Source organism: Haliaeetus albicilla, chromosome 9, assembly GCF_947461875.1.
Source record: "Haliaeetus albicilla chromosome 9, bHalAlb1.1, whole genome shotgun sequence".
NCBI classification, from domain to species: domain Eukaryota; kingdom Metazoa; phylum Chordata; class Aves; order Accipitriformes; family Accipitridae; genus Haliaeetus; species Haliaeetus albicilla.
In genome coordinates this window covers 41,289,840-41,308,769 of record NC_091491.1, presented here as the reverse complement: position 1 = coordinate 41,308,769, position 18,930 = coordinate 41,289,840, and the positions used below count along the sequence as shown (strand labels likewise).

General features: G+C 43.2%; 1 protein-coding gene across 6 annotated transcripts; it reads right to left on the bottom strand.

The window, feature by feature from the left end:
* Positions 1–7,238: 7,238 nt before the first annotated feature.
* SPTSSB (serine palmitoyltransferase small subunit B) lies at positions 7,239–18,696 on the bottom strand. Of its 6 annotated transcripts, XM_069792817.1 has the most exons (3): positions 18,301–18,696; positions 14,989–15,091; positions 7,239–8,757 (listed from the first exon to the last, which is right to left on the bottom strand). In XM_069792817.1, exon 3 carries the CDS (start codon positions 8,724–8,726, stop codon positions 8,484–8,486), a length of 243 nt encoding a protein of 80 aa, XP_069648918.1. In that variant the 5' UTR covers positions 8,727–8,757; positions 14,989–15,091; positions 18,301–18,696; the 3' UTR covers positions 7,239–8,483. The 6 variants fall into 6 exon arrangements, with proteins under 6 accessions (XP_069648918.1, XP_069648915.1, XP_069648914.1 ...); XM_069792814.1 differs by lacking the exon at positions 14,989–15,091 and having other exon boundaries at positions 18,305–18,695; XM_069792813.1 differs by lacking the exon at positions 14,989–15,091 and having other exon boundaries at positions 18,301–18,694.
* Positions 18,697–18,930: the final 234 nt, after the last annotated feature.

The window sequence follows — 18,930 nt, the reverse complement described above, 5'->3', positions numbered from 1 at the left end:
ATTCGTCAAGATAAATTCTCAGGAAGAGGTGTTGCAATTTTAGTGGGTTGAATTTTTCTTTCCACCGCTCCCGTCTTGCTGGCACATGCACAACATGGAGATCTGACACATCGCTATTAAAAGATGTCTGTGCAGGTATTGCTCAGCTATAAAATTGCAAAACCGGAACTTATTGTCTATATGATAGACTTTTAATGTAAAGGCACTGACTGTAGACTGCTCTTTGTGAGTGGAAGCTTTCAAGGCTGATACGAATGCTTGCAGCTCATGATTTATTTAGGAGTATATGCATTTATATAAAGGATGACCTCAGTGATGCTAGTTTTGCTATTGAAGATTTCTTGGGAAACACAGGCCACGTTCCCAGGGCTGCTGCAATAAGATGCTTATTTCAGTGCCCAAGTCCTGTGTTCTTGTAACAACGTTTGGATGGGACGGATTTTAAAGGGCACAGTAATTCTGAATAGAAAGCTGATATTGAACTGGGTATGGGGCTCTGGGGTATTCTGGTGCCACCAAAATATATCTGTGATGAGGAAGAGCTTTTAGATACCAAAATACTCAGATTATTAGATAGCAGATGAGTCACATCTAGCCAGATGTGAAAAGCTTTAATACATGAAGCATTTCTTGACGTTTCTCCACACCGAGTGTGAGACAGCACGGACAGCTGAACGCAGCGCTAGATGTAGGTACGCACACCTCGATAGTGGTCTAATTCTACTTGATTTCATCAAGTTGTGCCTTTTATCCTCATGTGAGGAGAAATATTGGAAAGGGAAGTAAAAAAGTATTTATCTGTGCTGTGGAGAGGGCTTCTTGGGAGCTGAGTATTATTTACCTTGAGTGAAATACCTGATTCGTCCTGTACTTCCCCGGGCAAGGCACCAGCATGTGTGGAGTTGGATGCGTCTACTTGATTTGCACCATCTTTTTTCCAGCTGTTACTTCATAAATCAGTCAATCTCTGTGCATTTGGCAGATAATTAGTGTATATGAGCTACCAGGCTTCTCTTGTTGTGCAATTTGTGGCTGTGGAGAATGCAAAGAACTGATACAAGCTCTTTCCTCTGCCAGCCTGATGGGTGAGGCTGTTTGCTGTGCCTGGTCACCCCGTCTTTTAATTACACTGCTGCAATCCTATTACAGCCCTCTCTGATGTTAAGGTGCTTTATTCTGAGCCTGGCCTTAATATTTTTGTGTCAAATACGCCATGATGTACATTTTACCTGCATTTTCTCTTCCTGTACATTTTTGAAAAAAATATCTAAAGCTCATAAAGATTCATGGCATGTAACTCATCCTTGAATATGACCTTGAAATAGTGAGATATTTCTGATCTACTCCATGATTATGAAGCAAAGATAGGAGCTGTCAAAAAAAATAACTGAAACAGCACCCAAGCCGACAATATGTCTATTCCTGACGCTGCCACAATTTACCTTCATTTTTTCCTGTCCTGTCTCTTTGCTCAGTCATTATAAGCAAAGCAGAGTCTGATTTTTTTCATACAGGTTTGCCAGATTTATCCTATTCTCCATCATGTAGATATTTCCTCTCTCCTCTTTGTCCTGGTTCTTGGCTTTTTTCTCATGCCTGAGCATGTCTCAGCAGTAGGATACATATTTTGATGTAAAGGGTATGCATGCATCTTTTTAATTTAACTTTTAAATGGAGACTAACGTGTCTTGGTAATTGAGGGGGGCTATAGCTTATATTAGGCCACATGAAGCAATTTCCACAGCCTATTTCTAGCTCGGAGCTTCTTATTCTAATCTAAAGGAGGCCTCACTTATCCTGGTAACAACTCCAGGACAGCCCCACTTTGGGGCTGACTGAAACACCAGAATCAGCAGAGTTTATCAGCCCTTAGCTGTCCTGATGTAGCAACTACTGAAAGCAGCCTCTGAAATAAGGGTGGAGCAGACACCAATGATGACAAATGTGAACTCTCAGAGTTAATTCTTACCTCCACCTGTGAATCATAGCCTTACAGCTAGGGAGTTTCCATATAAGTTGCCTGGAGATATTTTCATAACTTGGGCTCCTCAAATTCAGGCAAAATATTGCTTACTCTAAGGAATAAATATATTAAGGACAAAATTGATCATGCTTTGAACCAAGGTGTCTTTATTTAGTTCAGGCTGAGTTTTCCTTCCTGTGTGTAAAGACAGAGAGTAAAGAGGAGCCCCTTTCATTTTTGGCTCTTGCTGCTGGAATTGTGGGATGAGCTCTGTGCTGTTGCTGTGCGCTCACATCCAGTCTTCAGAGGAACTCGGGAACGTTACAGGCATCTCACCTCCTTTGTCAGTTGACAAACACTGATAATACACTGAATTTTCACTTTCCTGAGATTTAAGGTAGTTTGTCTTACCAGAACATTTTGGTAATTTCAACTCCCTTGATTCCCTTGACTGCAACAAGTTTGCAACAGGGCTGCATGTTGGGTGCAGTTTGCTGTGGCTGTAGGAGCTGATGATCTGTACTTTAGAAGGAGTCTAGCTTTTCTACTGACTCCCAGTTTTTCAGTTTCTGATCAGGTTTGGCTTGGGGGGGGAGTGCTGATGTGATCTGAATGAGGCACTTCAGGGCTTGGGCTGGAAAATTCTCCAGGCAGCTGGAGACTTTAGTGCAAGCTAAGAAACACCAAGTAATTGAGCTGGCAAAAGAGATAGATTTTTTTTTTTTTTAAATCATGATTTTGTATCCCCTTCATCTGACAGACCATCCCACTATCTTTCTGGAAATAATGAGGAGCCCACCTGGTTTTGGAAGTGAGTAGGAGGGGATGTGGGAATCTCACTGGGATGGTAGTGAGTGCATCCTTTTTCATGCAGTCTGCTGGATGCTGGTCTCGGGGCTCTGTTTTTCTCCGCTTCTGGGGATCAATGTCAGCAGCAGAAACTTCTTCAAAGGACGAGGGCTGTGAAACAGCAATTGCTCACTGCTCAGCCAACCCTAAATTCCATCTGGGGCGACAGCAGCGACAGTCACTTTACAAAGAGGGTGAGTCAGGTGCAGCTGCAGCAGTGTGCGGGACTGGCAATTGCTGCCAGCGGGGCTGTGGGGCTGGGAGAAACAAGAACCTGATGTCTCCCGCTGTCGTACGAGCCCATCGCCACGTGCTCTCGTGTCTCTGAAGAAGGTAACCAATACTCCAGAAAGGAGAGGAGTGGTTATCTTTGTCATGGTTTATCACTAAATTCTGCTTTTGTCAATACCTAGATGCACACAGGGAGTCCAGATAAATGATTTGTTATCTTATGTTGGCTAGGAAGATATCTGGGGTTACCAAACAGAGAGAAATGGGCTCCATGCAAAAAAGCAGTTTGTGGTAGGATATCAGTAACTTGCTGATACAGCTGCGGTCTGGTATTTTAGGAGTAAATAATTAAAATACTTGGGTAGGGGCTGACTCGTGCACTGTGAGAGGACAGCACTGCTTTTGGTGCAGCATTGGATGTTGAGCGTATTGTGTGATTATGAGAAAGTTATTGCGAGTTCAGTAATATTTAATTTGAAAATTAGCCTTTTGTGTTTTAATTTTCAAATGCTCAGCTTGGCACGATGCCACTTGTCCACGTCTCTGCCCCGGGGTGCAGTAATCCATCTGCAAGAATCAGCCCAATTTCGGCACATGCATTCTGGTGCTGCGCAAGTGTGATTTGCAGTTCGTATGGTTCTGCTGACTGTTACTACACCCTGCTGTACTTCTTTTACGATGGCTTAAGTAGTTGGGTTTTTTTTCCTAGCTTCCAAGATAATTAGGGAAATTAAACTCTAGAAATGGAGCATTGCCTTGGTAGAAGGTGAAGGGAGACAGACCCAACATATTGTATTTGGAGTCTTCCTTGGTATGCGCTGTGTGCATGCTGGGCAGGGCTAATTCTGTGCATACAAGACGATCAGGACAACATCTGTCCTTTGCAGTACTGCAGCAGAAACTTCCTACCAGAGAGATCAGAGTGATTTCCCTTTACATGCCATTTTTATTTGTAGGCAAGTTTCAAAGAGGTATCTATGTGGAGGCACATTTCTCATGTGTTACATTTTTTGGATGCTATTGATTGATGATATCTGTTTGCTGTTTTGGAAGGTTTATCTAAAACAGGGCCTTTATAAAAGCAATTATTTAAAATACATTACTGAAATTTTTCACTTGATAAAAACTTTAGGGCCTTTTTACCATTAGCAGTAACTGTATGAAGCATTTTAAGTGAAAAAAAACTTTTTTCACTGAATTTGCATCCAAAGCAATGATCTTAAATTATGGCCAAATAACAGCAATAATAAAACTTCAGAAAAAAAATTGTACTTGAACATCCTTAAGATTTTCAAACTTCATAAAAACAGGGGCTCATTTTTCAGGGATTTCCATGTAGATGAAGTTGGACACTCAGATGATGTCCTGTCTCTAAAAGTGACTGGTTTGAACCCAGATGACCTGAAGATGTGTAGGATAGGCAATGGCAGCGCTTCCCCACCAACCGCCTTGGACTATTTTGCCAGTCTTTTCTAGAAAGATCAAGAGAAAGGATGGAAACAGAGCTTTCTCTTTCTTCTACCAAGTAAGCAGTCAGGCCGGAGCCACTGTAAGGCTCCTTGCGGGTATGAAAAGGACTGGGAATATCACACTTCAAATAAGTTAGCACTACATTTAGTCACTGCTCGCGTAAGCTGAGTTTAGCTGGCAGCTGATCATCAGAGACGTCTGCATCCCACTGACGATCCTCTGAGATATAAACTGCTGCTACCCTATTTCAAGCTCTGCATTTTAGTTCATGTGATAAAAGGAGTGCACCAAAATAACTTAGCAATAAGCCTGCTAGATGTGCAGAGTCACTGGTGGTGATGCTGATCCCTATGTTCCCTGTGCAAGACCACTGCTAAGGAAAAGGTACCTGGGAATTTTTTTTTAATAGTCTCGTGTAAAGGCTGCCTGGAGGGGCTTCAGAAGGAAGCTTCTGGAGGTTCATGGTCTGGACATGTGCGTGTGTAGTTGCCCTTGTTAATGGATTTGGGAGGTGATCCATGAAATTGGCCAGGAAACCTTTATGGTGGGATAAATGCTAGCTTTGATTAAATGAAATGAAGAAAATGAATTTTAAACAAGGGAGGTATGGTGCTGGCCAGCTGAGCCCCAAAATTTCTCAGCACTTAATTTAATGATGCATTTGTACTTTCAGGGTAAATGCAACTGGAACTGGTTCATCTCCCTTTCTGCTTTTGTTTCATTTATCACTGTTGGATTATTGGTTCTGTTTACTCATAACATAGTCCTTTTTTTTTTTTTTTTGGTGTAAAAACTTCCAGCTGCTGTGCTCAGCCTGAACTACAATTAGCATAGGGTAATAATGGAGCAATTAACTACAATTAACATGGAGTAATAATGAAGCAGGAGAAAAGAGTGCCTTGCCAAGGTGTTTTATAAAGAGCCCAACACTACACTCTTCACAACAGAATTGTTGCCCATATGCTGTACATACCAAGCCGTCTGCTGGTGTTACTAGCAGCTCTCTGAAATGCGACCCTCCTCCTGCGGCTTGTTGCTATTACAGCAAATGGTGCTTCCACATTAGTGTGCAGATATAATCTGATGAAAACCTCTTTCTGTCATGTATGAACGGCTACATCTACAGAGAAAAGGATTTCAAAACTGGAGCAGAGTTTCCTAAGCTGTGGTGTGGTCTCAAGCTGTCGAAAGTGGTGTCCCACCTCCTCTCTCTTTCAGCCAGGGAAAAAAATGTTTCTTTTCACTGCTGTGTGCCAAAAATGCTTCGAAATCTCCTGCTGGAACCCACTAATTTTGAATATTGGGTAGCTAGAGTTATTTCAGCTTTTCTACTAGAAAGGAGAAGTGAAAAGGGTTGGAAAAATCTCAAAAGGCTTTTTAGCAGGGAGAGGTTATTTTCAGCTGTCTCTTTCCTTCCTGGTGAATAAATACCTCTTGACTCAAAACTTTAAAATTTAGTAAAGAAGCTGAAGAATGCACAGAAGAAAAGTGTTTTCACTTAACTAAGGCTGCAGGGGCCCTCCCAAAGAGAAACTGCCGCTGTTTTCCTCCATCTTTTGTGCACCTCCTGCAAATCTAAACAAAGGTAACAGGAATAATAAGGAAGAGAAGTCCTTTACAGGAATCCCACCATGAGAGGTCAATGGAAATTCCCTCTTCCTGAGCAAAGCTGTTTGCTTGTTCTGTTTGCTTTAAGTTAAATGTTTAAATAGCAACATTACATCGGGGTGTGTGCTCCTTGAGATATGAGACCCAGCCTTTGCATACCTATAAGAAAGTGTTTTTCCTCTTACTCCTAAAAGCAGGTCAGTTGTTTGATGCCACTGGGAACAAATAACCTTTTTGAGAAATTAAAAAATAAAAGATGTTATGGAAACAGGATTGATGAGGAGATGCCATGGGATTTACATCATCACATTATCTAGTTAACAAGTACAATCTTTTTGAGGATGGGATATTGGGAAGTTTTTTTGGATCAAGCACCAACTTGCTAGGTAAATATTTCCATTTTTTCACCTCCAACATTTGGATTGTTACTTTTATTCTATTTTATAGACTGCTTTCATAGAAATTTTCACAGTTACTTGACATTTTTCATCTCCTCCAATGCTCTGTTTATTACTGTAAGCATGATTACAGCTTGGTACCTCATATTTGCAGGTTAACAACTGTGATTAAACTGATACAACAGCTAAGCCTTTGGCTCCGATTTGAGCCTAAACCACTCAATTGTTGTGCCACCAGCACACACAGGTATTCATTGCCTTAATTTGAAGCACATCAGTGGCCGTCTGCAAGAGAATTCAGGCACATCCATGATCTGCTTGTATTGGCAGTATGAACAAGTGGCTCAGGTGTGAGCTGGAACCTGAAGACAACTAGCAAGTATGATATGATGGATGTGGCCTCTGACAAGTAGGAGACCTGTCCATCTCCAAGAGTTGCCGTCAAGAACTTGTGAACAGGTCTGTGGAGCAGGATTTTCAATGAAGTTTCTGTTTGTTCTCCCCCCCCGCCCCCGAGAGAGGAGAGGTCTTGGGCTCGAGCGCTAATGACAATGAACACGGCAGTCCACACCTGGATCCATTTAAGGGGCTCTGAAACTTTGCCCCAAAACATTTGCAACAAAATAGTCTGTCTGCCATGGTGTCAGCCTGGCCCACACACATCGAGGGTATTTATGAACGAATAGAAAACACAGGAAGAGCTGAGTCATGCACTGAAATGTTGTTTCTGAAGAATAAAATTTTATTTTTTTCTGAAAAAACTGCATACACATTTTCAGATCTGTTCAACCTTCAAAATATGTCTTGATTTCCAAACAGCAATCTTTTAAGCATGCAGGACCCCACTGCAGCTTGATAAAGAAATTAAGAGGGCTTTTTTAATCCTATAACTGTGCAAACATAATTTGGAAGCTATTTACATTTTGCACCTCTCACTTCTAGTAACAGTAGCATCAGCTGTTAGATACATGCACTGTATAGCTATAACTTATGATTTGGCATTGACATTTGATTTAGGTGTAGAGTGAAAACCAAACAAACCTTCCATTGTTCAAGAAACTCCCCACAGGCAATTAAAATAAATCTAATTTCTTCTTTATAAAGGAGATCTCTTTAAGCCCTCAGACTTCCCTGCAGTTATTAAAATATTACTTCCATTCTATTTTCTGGATCATCTTCCTCTGGTGCAGACATGCACTTTGCTTGCCTTGGTGAATGGGAGCACAAAGAAAAGATGTCTCAGTTTTTGTCAAAGAAGGCAGGACTACACTGAAACAGAGCCAGTTCTGTTTCGTTCTGTCATTTTCAGTAAACTGCAAGATTACCTATAGTATGGGTTTTTTTTACTATCTTAGACCATCTAAACTCAGATGCCGCAACTTAAATGCAAAAAGTTGGATTCAAGTTCATACTCCTGTTACTTTCTCTGATAATTTCCTTTCCCATCCATTAAAAAGCAGAAGTCAGTAACAAGCCAGATACTAGTTAGTACTCAAATCATGCTGTATTTTACTCATCTCCTTACATTCTTTAACCTGGGTCAAAGAAGGCATGGTATGTTTCGCCGTTGCACTCTGTTGGCAGAACTTCTTTGTGTATCGTGAGTGTAGTACCCCTCCTCACAAGCATCATAAACAGTCTTTGCTGTTTCATACACGCCAGTGTGATTAAATTAGGGTGCTGAAAGTGGGCGCCGGTTGAATATTATGTAAACGTGGCATTCCAGGTGATTTGTTTCATTATCACACAGCAAAAGCTGGCCTGTGTTTTATTTAACGGGGACTGCACAGCCAGCAGTCAGTGCTTTATTCTGGTTTTCAGCTATGGTAATTACACAAGCCATGTTTTGTAAGAGAAAATGGTATTTTCATAACTGTAAAACTGCTTCAGAATAAATACACAAAATTGAAGAAGACATTGCATTTCACAAGTTGCAAGAACTGCTGATCACTACTCAGGCAAGTTCAGTTCACAATGGAAACTGTGCTTTCGGGCTGGCTTCCGAAGATCTGGGAGAAGAACTCAAAAGCCAGGCGGACATGGATGGGGACGAAGACGTAAGCCGTGTACACCACCATAGCGAAAACAGTCACGGTGATGGTATGGAACATGGACCGCTCCCAGGGCTCCAGCACGTAGCTGCAGGTGATCAGTAGGTACTGGTAGTAGAGCCAATAAATATAGTCCTTCACACGCTTAATATCCATCTTCAGCTTTCAGTGATTTTGAGAAGATGACCTGTAACGATAAAAGAAGTCTGGATTACAGCTGCAGTGGAAAGAAAGACCTGGAACTAAAAAATGACACAGTGACCACCATTTCAAGTTTGGTGCCACATGTAATAGTTACATAAAATAAAGTTCAAACAGAAATAACGCATCGGTGCCATCACCGGCCTCTGCTGCCCTGGAGCAGAGGAAAACAATCTTTAGCTCTAGCAACTGCTGCTTGCAGTTATTGAAGCTCTATCAGTTGGGCACTCTCAATTCCTACATTCTGATTATGAATGTGTTTTGCTATTCATTCTGCAGTAGGAATTAAAACCGCATTAGCTTACAAAGGCACAGGGTTCACGTGGAAGTCAGGGAGAAATGCATTTAAAAGGGAAGGCTTTGGGCCAGCTTCCATAAATGTGGATGGCAGAGTTGTATGGTCTGGAATAAAGATGAGGTTAAAAGAACCGCTCTCTAAAACTCCTCTGCTTACTTCTGATGATTTTTATTATTCTGCCATTGTTGGGAATAAAGAAAAGACAAGCTATGAAAGGGAGGGAAAAAAGTAATCTCAAATAGCCTAAGAATTTTTTTCAGCTCATTCCAAAGAAGTAAGATACATTACAGATTAAAAGAGTATTTAATGGAAGTTACAAGTCTAGGAAAGATTTTCCTCTCAGGTAATACATTTATGCATTCATTGTTCCCTCTCCACACAGAAAGGAGAACAGCTTGACCAAGTATTAACTAGGAAATGGGTTTTGCCTTCCACTGCTTTTTGTTAAAATTGCTTTTCAGTAATTTAAATAATCTTTAAATTCAGGCTAAAAACATCTACTTAAAGAAAATACAGAGACAGAATGATAAGCAACTGTACAAGGCTTCACAGAGGGACTCCTTTATTTTGGGGATTGGGTTTAAGGACACACATGCTGACCAGGTCAGCTCATAGTGAAAGAGAATACAGCAGATTTTAGTCCTGCTGAAAAACCTTCCAACGTATCATTTTGTTCTACACTTCTGTTGCCTAAAATGTCAGGAACAGAGATGCTTAGACATGTCACATCCCTCCAGTCTTGTGTTCATAGTGAGTTTGGGGCAACAGAAATTTTCTGTGTCTCAAGGCAACAAATACTAAAGTAGCACTGGAAAATTTGCAGCCTGTGATTAAAATAATGATGGACCACTGGTATAGGCCAAATATATTACAATATTCAGTGGTTTACTGCCTCTGGAGGCTGTACAGTATATTCTGGTGGTATGTGGGTATTTACCGAAGGGAAGACAAATTGCCATAAAAAGGATCCCTGGTTTGTTTTGTAACGGCTTTACTTTGGTTACTGATGTGTAACTTTTTTGTCCAGTGGATGCACTCTTAAGTGCACACACCTTGACGGATTGTATTTCTCCATCTTTCTTTCTTTAGGTCACCGGTACTGCCAGTTGTTAAGGTTCAACATTCCTGTATTAAGTTGCAAACGGAGCATCCTGCCGGACTAGCTTACACCTCGCCATCTGGAGACGCTGTAAGGTAGATTTTTGCCTCTTCTTCTTTGGGAAGGCAACAACTATAGGCTCACCCTAAGCAGGGCAGACTGTCTGATTGAATTGGCACTCCAATTGCCTGTCCAATGCTGTTGATAAGGGAGCTGACTGTCTTTGCTCCCCCTCCTTCATCCATGTGCTGGCTTCTCTCCCGGTGTTTCTCCTCCCATCCCTCAGCTTCCTGTCCAGACCTCCTCGCATCTGTTCCCCGCTTGCTCCTCAACTCTCAACACCCTGATGAATGCAACCTCTTTGCTGGCAACAAGTGCAGTGAAACTGTAAACACCGTGCATTAAAAAAGGGAGGGAGGCTTGTTTGTGTTAGCAGATTTTTATGCAGAAAAATTTCCGTACTTGCCCCATCACCCACCCAGCCTTCACTTTCCACCAGCCCCTCTTCTTCTGTGTCCTCCAACCATCAGTACCTTCCCCAATATATCTTTTTTCCCCTCCTTCTCCAAAAGCAGTCCATTTCCTTCCCTTCCATCTTCCCTGTATCTCCTGGACTACATCTCCTAGACCAGGGGGCCACCCACAATGCTTTTGGGGGATAGATCACTTCCATTTTAAGTCTAGCAGTGACTGTCTTTGCTGTGAACAGCTTTACTTGCAAGGGTACAGGCTGGGGAGAAAGGCCACCACTGGTTTCTGTCCTTGTGTGAATGGAAGATGATGCCTTTCAGATAGATTATTTTAAAGCAGAACTCAAGAAAGGCCTTAAAGCCTTGTAAATATTGCAAAGCCTGTAATAAAAATGGCATGGCTGGCAAACTGTGACTCACTGGGAGCCAAAAGTATCTCTATTTATACCTTCTGCAAAAAGAGCAGCATTTTTCAATGAAGATGTTAAGCCCTTTCCTATACAATTGAAAGGAAAGTGATAAGGGCCCTCTCATACTATCTAGGATTATGGTATTTACACTGGGGTTATACCTGTGCTAGTTAAACTCATACCTTTCTTGGGTAAACATCTGTTAAGCCTGACTGCCGCATGGAGAAACTGCAAGGCTGGAACGCTTGCTGTGGGTGTTAAGGGTTATGAGGATGAGGGGTGCTGCAGTGGTTTTGAGGGGAGAGATCCCAGGCTAATGGAGCTTTCTGCCCACAGTGGCACATACACTTGTATATCTCAATACAGAGCTGGTATAAGAAAAAGCCAAAGACACGAAAAAATTCCCCAGGCTGATTTTACTGATATTAGACCAGTCTACCAGGCTGCAGACTCACCACTATCACTTACTAGACATTGGTCACCAAGTTCTAGCAGCCAGCCTGTGTTTCTTCAGTTCTTTCTGTTCACGGCACAGGGGGATAACCCCATCCCCAGGCACTCAGACAGACCTGTAATGGGACTCCCTGGACTACCAGCAAGAATGCAAGCTGTCTTAATGCAGAGGCTGCACGCTCTCCAAATGAAAGATAGAGATTGAGATAAGTAAAAGACAAACGATCAAATTACAGTCTTTGTCCTCACCACTAACACACTTCCACTGCATTTAATCTACCGAGAGACCTTCTCCGTTAGCAGGACTGTCTTGAAAATGCAGCAAACATGAGGGCATCTTGGGATCATGCAATTCTAGATGCATAATTTATAAAAGGAAAATAGGAGGGAAGGAAAATAAGCCATCTTAAACCAGCTGCTCAGTCAATGAGATACAAGAATCCACTCTGTTACTGTGCCATAGATACCTTTTCTGAAGGTAAACTCATTTGCATTTATTCAGGGATAGTTTTAAGCATAAGCAATAGCCCAAAGCTCCACACCTCCAGAGGTCTCAAGCAGCCTTACCACCAGGCCAATTACCTTGTAGCAATGATCAAAGGGAATGGCAGATGACTAGACAAACAGAAACTCTTGAGGCTAAAAATTCTCCATTTTAAACAGGACTTGTCCTAGAGAGGCTTCCACTTATATTTTTAAGCATTACTGGTTTTTATTACATTAATACCACAATCAGCTGGTGCTCTGAGTTGAAAGGGCCCTGTGTTATTAGCTCATCAGTTCCCAGTGTTCCAGAACAGGAGATAATTTGCTGTTATGCAGTTTTAACTTAGAGTTCATTTGTCTACAAATGTGAACTTAAGTATTCAGTTGTGTTGTGGAAATGCCTTCCTGTTTCGAGGCTATGGGACTGTTACAACCAGCTATGAATAAAATGAATAGAATTTAGCTTCTAAAGCCATTAAGCAATATTCAAATTATTTTCAGCAATTTCACCTCCAAGCAAAAAAAGCAAGAAGAGGAACCTGTAAAGCAGCTTTTATTGTTTTAAGTGGCAACCTGATTTTCTTGCTTGTTGACACATGTGTCTGATTAGGGCAGCTGAAAAGATAAATCATAAAAAAAAGAAAAATCCAGGTTTCATTTAACAGCATGCCTAATCTCAAAAATTTATTAATAACCTTAGTTCCCAGTGTTAGAGCTAGTGTTTGGAGTTGTAATCTGAAGATGCCAGTGTTAGGTACTTTACTATAGCATTTCTGCTTTGAGTGACAGGAGTTTGGGGGACTTTGTTCACACTAGCAGTCTGCAACTCGGACTGGTGGGCAGACAGCACCTGGCAAAATGCACCTGCTGGGAAATTCCTGTGGAAAGAAACATTCTTGCAGGGGAACTGGGATAGACTGGTTTCCAAAGAATGCTTGAAAAACACCTTACTCCCTCAGCAGGAGAGTTTGGTTGATGTGCTCAGAGAAAAAGGGTTTCCAACATATGTTCAGGTCTAGATGAGTTTATCTAGACCAGGGAAAAACAAACCCTGGAGCTGGAGATAGCCCCATAATCATTAAACAGGTGGTCTCTGATGCTTTGAATGTAAAGTAGGGCCAAGTGTTATAAACAAGGTAGGAGGGAAAACCAAGCAAACCATCAATCCATCCTCAAAATGCAAATATTTAATTGGCTAAAAATTGGCCATTTGCTAAATAATTGCTGTGTTGGCAGAAAAGCAAGAGCTGGTGGGTTTTGCAGAATCCTAAGGGACTGCACACACACTGAAGCTTAAGTAAAATCCTGCCACGAGCCCCTAAGGCTTGTATTTGGTCTTGCGTGCAGGATACCTACAACATGCAGACTCCCAATGGCAGGTGTGACAAGACAAAGTGCAATAATTATTTTAAAGTTGTTGGATATGTAAATAGTTTCAGCTTTTAGAAGAGGAATGGGTAATCATCCCTCTTGGGTATTGAAATATATATCCTTTCTGCAAGTTATTTATCTGTAATTGTTCTTACTTATTTGTAACTTTATTGTGTTAAGTGGGCTTGTTCTGCTGTAAATGAGACAGAATGTCCTGACTTATCCAAGGCACCAGTCTTGTCCCTCTTAATGCTAACATAACTCTGAGATGAACCCATTGATTTTATGTAGATCAACATTTCTGTAAGTGCAAATGGAACTACAAAGGGATTCACATTTGGGAAGGCAACAACTATGGGCTCACCCTAGGCACGGCAGACTGTCTGACTGAATCGGCACTCCAATTGCCTGTCCAATGCTGTTGATAAGGGAGCTGACTGTCTTTGCTCCCCCTCTTTCGTCCATGTGCTGGCTTCTCCACCCTGCATTTTCTTTAATATGTTTTATTCAGTGACCACCAAGCATAGTGCATAAGGAGTGAAATACAGGTCCTGTGGACCAGTAACCAGGAAGAAATTTAGATGAGGCAGCAGTTAAAATTGTGCAGAGAATCCAAACGCCAGCATTTCCCAGGGACGCCGTCTCAGTCTGTTCCTCTATTGCATCTGTGCTGCTCAGATTCCCCAAACGCAGCATGGCCCCTGGCCTTACAGCATCAGCTCAGTCTAGAAAGCTGCCTATTACCTACTGACAAGCAGAACCCTCGGGTTACTGTAGTACTTACACATGGATGTTTAAATGTACCCTAAAGCTTGTTTTCACAGGGAAGTAATGCCAGAAAGAATGTGAAAGAGAACAGCAGCAATAAACCCAGCATAGCTCCCACTATGGACAATTATGCACCACTAAAAATGTCTTTACTTACAGATTTTAATAAATAACCCCCTTCCTCTAACTCTGGAGTAAAAATGCACAGCAGCAGTGAGGCCATGTCTTGTTTCTCTTCCTCAGCATTCATCTTCCTGAATCAGCAGCTCATCACACGCTTGGCCATACATTGCTGCCAGCTACTGTGCTACAGGAATTGTAAACTCTTCTTACGTACATGTTCTTGCCACCATCCGTGCAACACCAGAATGAAGTTCAGAGCTGGTAAAATTTTATTGCTGTACATGACTCACATTTTGCATGTGGGTGAACATGGTTTGACTGCGCCTATGGGGTTTTTTTTGAAAAAAAAAAAAAAAAAAAAAAATCTTCCAGGAGTGGAAAAATACTTCAGGAGTAAAAATGGTAAGGCAGAAAAGGCAATGACATTTTCAGCCATGTTTCTGCTTTACTTTGCTCAGAAGAAAGAGCTCCAGCAGCTTCCTGATCTGTCAAGACTAACCTTCCTTCCTGCTGACCTTACCGGTAGCATAGGTGCTATGTTTCTTTTAAATGGAAAAATCTACATAACGCATGCAAGACCTAGGATTCTAGCAAATACCTTCCGCTGTTGACGAAAAGACTTCTTTTTACCTTTGGTACCTTCAAGCAAGGCAGCAAAACTCTCGCCGAGTGGCACTACAGGAGTGGCAATGCACAAAATCTGACCCAGGCTTCCTTGTCTCCAGTTCTGAACACAAACCTAGTCCTCAGGTGCACATCATGTGCGTGCTCCTTCAACAGCTCTTCAGTAATACTGTGGTCCCAAGCACTGGTTTGGTGCTGGAATTTAGCTGCGTCTGTAACTGGAGGAAATGGATTCTTGTCAGACTATCTCTCCACCTGGATTGCAGTACACCCAGATGATTTCTGAAATACTATTTGCTCCTTCACTCAAGTTAAGTACACAGATCAAGTGTATGATGGCCTACAATGTGAGAAGTGAGAAGTAATGTATATAAAAACTATATTAAAAATATATAAGATAAAAATATGAGATAAAAATATACAAGATAAAATATATAAAACATATTTATTATATATATTATTATATATAAATAAATTTAATATAAAACTGTTGACTCTCAAGAAAGGAGAGGATGATCTGCAGCACCCATAGGGATCTCATTTGGAGAAAGGCTCCCAACCATTCAAGTAACAGCACAGCAGCCGAAAGCAGTTAGTGTCTAGACTGATTTCATGCCTTAAGTACTCCCTGAAAACTGTAGGCTGCTCCTAGCAAACCAACATTAAAAAAAAAAAAAAAAAAAAAAAAAAAAAAATCAACTCCCCCTAACTTTGAAGCCTGGCCGATTTATTTGCACACTCTTTCTCTACTGAGGCACAGAGGAAGTAGATGCAGCTTCTCTGTAACAAAAACATTCTTGGAGCAGCTCTGTCCCATTTTCTTCCAAAGCTAAATTAATTTTTCAAAGGATTTTCTGTTCTTCCCTCCTCTGGAGTTTCCTCAGTCATTTTCTTACATAACTAGCTTCTTCTTAACAATTTATGTACAAACCCCTTCCTTTCCAGCTTCCTCTGGGCTGAGCATGTTATGGGCTCTAAGTCCTCCCCCTGTGACAGGACTTGCACATTGGAGCAGAACTGGCCTTTGGTGATAAGCTCAGCAAAGACAGGTAAATTGGCAAGTTGAAATCTCAGGGCAAGCTCTCCCTGTACTTTCAGTGTAAGCATAGTTTATTAACATGGTTTTGAACAGAGCTGATTCCCAAAGAAGACCTCAAGTTTGTGACTAGAGACCAGCACCACATTTAAATTGCAAATACTTAAAAATTGAGAGTTCTTGAAGAACTGTTCCAGGAGGTATCTTAGAGGGGTTTTGGCTTTGCTCTTGGTGACAAGCCTCAGTTCCTGTGAGTCTTTTAAGATTTGGTACATCGGCTAAATCCTTCAAGGGGACTTAAAAGTAAACACATCACTCCATAAACAAAATAGCTAAGATGTCTGGGCTCTACAAAAATATTTACTTTCAAATACAGTTCTTATTTTATTCAGACTTCTTTGGTTTGCTCTGAGTCACTTCTGAAGCAGCTGAAAATAATAGCTGGTCTTGGCTTATATGTAATATGAGAAGGTGAATACTGTCATAGTTATGACAAGTATTAGTGGAAAACAGGTACCGAACTCTTGTGCAAGTGCATCTCCTTTGAGATCTAATGAAAGGAAGCAGTGTTGCACCATGCTGGTTATTGGTCTAAAAGGGGAAAAGAAAAATGAAGTGAGATACTTGCAACAGATAAGAAGTAAAAAGGGAGATTCACATTTTTCACAGAAACTGATTTAACCCCATATATGCAGTAAGGAACAACCTCCTTCACAGACCACTTCATCCCTATGAGCAAACAGTTTTGAACACAGGAAACCATTGATATAGCAGAACACCCCTCAAATGTGGGGAGAGCAAAGCCACCCTTAATTTTTGGAGGGAAGAACACAAGAAATACTCCTGGCAGGTAGTGGGGCAAGACAAGGCTCTTCAAAGTTGCAACAGACAGCTGTGCCGATTTCTCCTGAAAAGCGGTAGGGGCTGGGTTACATCTAGAGCAGATGGCATGGGTAAAGAGAAAGGAGGAGGTCTCCAGAGTGACCTGCTGACATCTTATTTCAAGTGCTTTGCACATGCCTATATACACGCAGACGAGGCAGTGGGAGCAGAGAAGCAAGCACCTGCTAAGCAGGGCAAGGTGGGTTCCCCTCCGTGGGGACACAGCTGAGCATCAGGTCACAGCCCAACAGCATGGGCTCCTCTCTTCCCAGGGCACCGGTTTGGGGAATACTCGCTCAGCTCTACACCAGGAACGTGGTCAGGCTTGAGGTACGCAACTACTGCACAAATTAAAAGCTTGGTAAAAGCCTGATTAGCAGAACATCGTGCAGGGCAATGGATGCTTTTTCCTATCAGCCAGCTGGAGCACCTGAGTCTCGGTGCCATTCACTACATCACAAGTCCTGGACGCTTTTTGGGCACCGGGGTGATGAAGCAAGTGCTCCCCTGGCCCTGAGCTGCTCCCCAGGCACCCTTTCACCTCATCTCCCATTAGTCCTGGATGAACAACGTACATGCTCTGTGCAGAGCCTCCCTGCATTTCTCTGCCAAAACCACACCATCTAGAAATCACTCCAAGGACTCACAGAATTGCTCTCAAGGCATAGTTATTTGTGCTGTACTCGTGATATTCTTGAGCATCCCAATTCCTAAAGCATTTTAAAATACACGGTCCAAAAAGAACCATGCATGCTGATTAAGTGGAGCAGTAGCATTTATTACAGGGATTCTCCTCTATACTATCCCAACTCCACTTATACAACAGGAAGGTACTCTTGCACCTGCTTGACACTGGAAGCAACCAGCAACTCTAAGAAAACCAAAAAGCAGAAATCTGCAAACAGCGGGTATTGCCACCACACTGGTATGAGCAGTACCTTCACCTTCCCTCCTCCACCACTCCCCACCTATCTCAACCTTTTTACTCCTGGGTCTTTGACTTGTTTTCGGCAAATCCCCGCTAAGGCAAACCATCTTCCTGACAGCTGCACCAGCAACACCACCTGGAAATCTCTGACCGCGGGTCTACAGCAACAAGTCCAGAAGAGCGCCTTGCTGAAGGCTGTAGGTCCTTCTGCAACACCACCAGCCACCACCTACCTGGAGGAAGGCACGCAGAGCAAATTCTGGAGGCTCCACTGCTGCCACCCCTGCTCTAAGGCCTTTCCTCCTTACCGAGCTGCTTGAGAACCGCCGGTGGCAGCAAACCTACGCGGCTCCCCTCGCCCAAGGTCACCGGCCCCCTCCATTTGGGGAAGCCCTACACCGATGCCCTTGGCCGAGCGGAGCAGGGACCGACCGCCTGGACCGGTGTACCGGCTCCCCCCCCCCCCCCCCACCCCGGCGCCGCCTTTTCCCGGGAAAACCGGGACCCCGCACCGCCCTCACCTCCGCTCCGCGGGAACTCCGCTCACCACCGCTCCCCAAATAAATTTAAGCTTTAAATACCTGCCGCCCCGCTCCGTTCCCTTCCCTCCTTCCCCTCCGCGGCCGCGCCGGGGGCCGGTCCCCGCCGCCCCGCTGCCGCAGCAGCCGCTTCGCCTCCCGGGGGTTGGCGGCGCGGATCTTCGGCGTGGAGGGCTTTGCTGGGGAAGGGAGAGGAGTCTAAGGCAGGTCCGGGGAAAGCCGGTGGGATTTAGCGGGTCTGTCACCTCCCGGAGCGGCGACGTTGTTGAATGTTTGCCTGCGGATCCTGCGTCTATAGGCGGCAGCTGTTTAATGCACTTGCGTAATGCACTTCGCCTTCCCCGCTGCGGGAAAAAAAACAGGGAACGCTCCGGGAGAACCGGACACCGGCTGTACCAACCCTCCTCCCCGGCACATCTGGCGCCAAACCGGCTTTTTTTGGGGTCGCTGTTACCGCTCGAGGCGACCCGCGTACCTTGTCGTAGACAAGCTGGTGGGTAGTTTAGGAGGTGGCTGCGCGAAGGGGAGCTGCTCCCCGGCTCAAAGGGGGCTGAGTGGGAAAGACCTGAGCGTTGCAAGGTGCTGCGGCAGGGCTGTCGGAAACCGGTGTTGCTTACGGGCGTGTAAGGAGGGAAACGGTGATAATGTATCAGATGAGGCGTTTCCAGAAGA

Excerpts from the sequence above, each read along its gene's own strand:
- SPTSSB (XM_069792817.1), bottom strand. The coding sequence starts at position 8,726 with ATGGATATTAAGCGTGTGAAGGACTATATTTATTGGCTCTACTACCAG.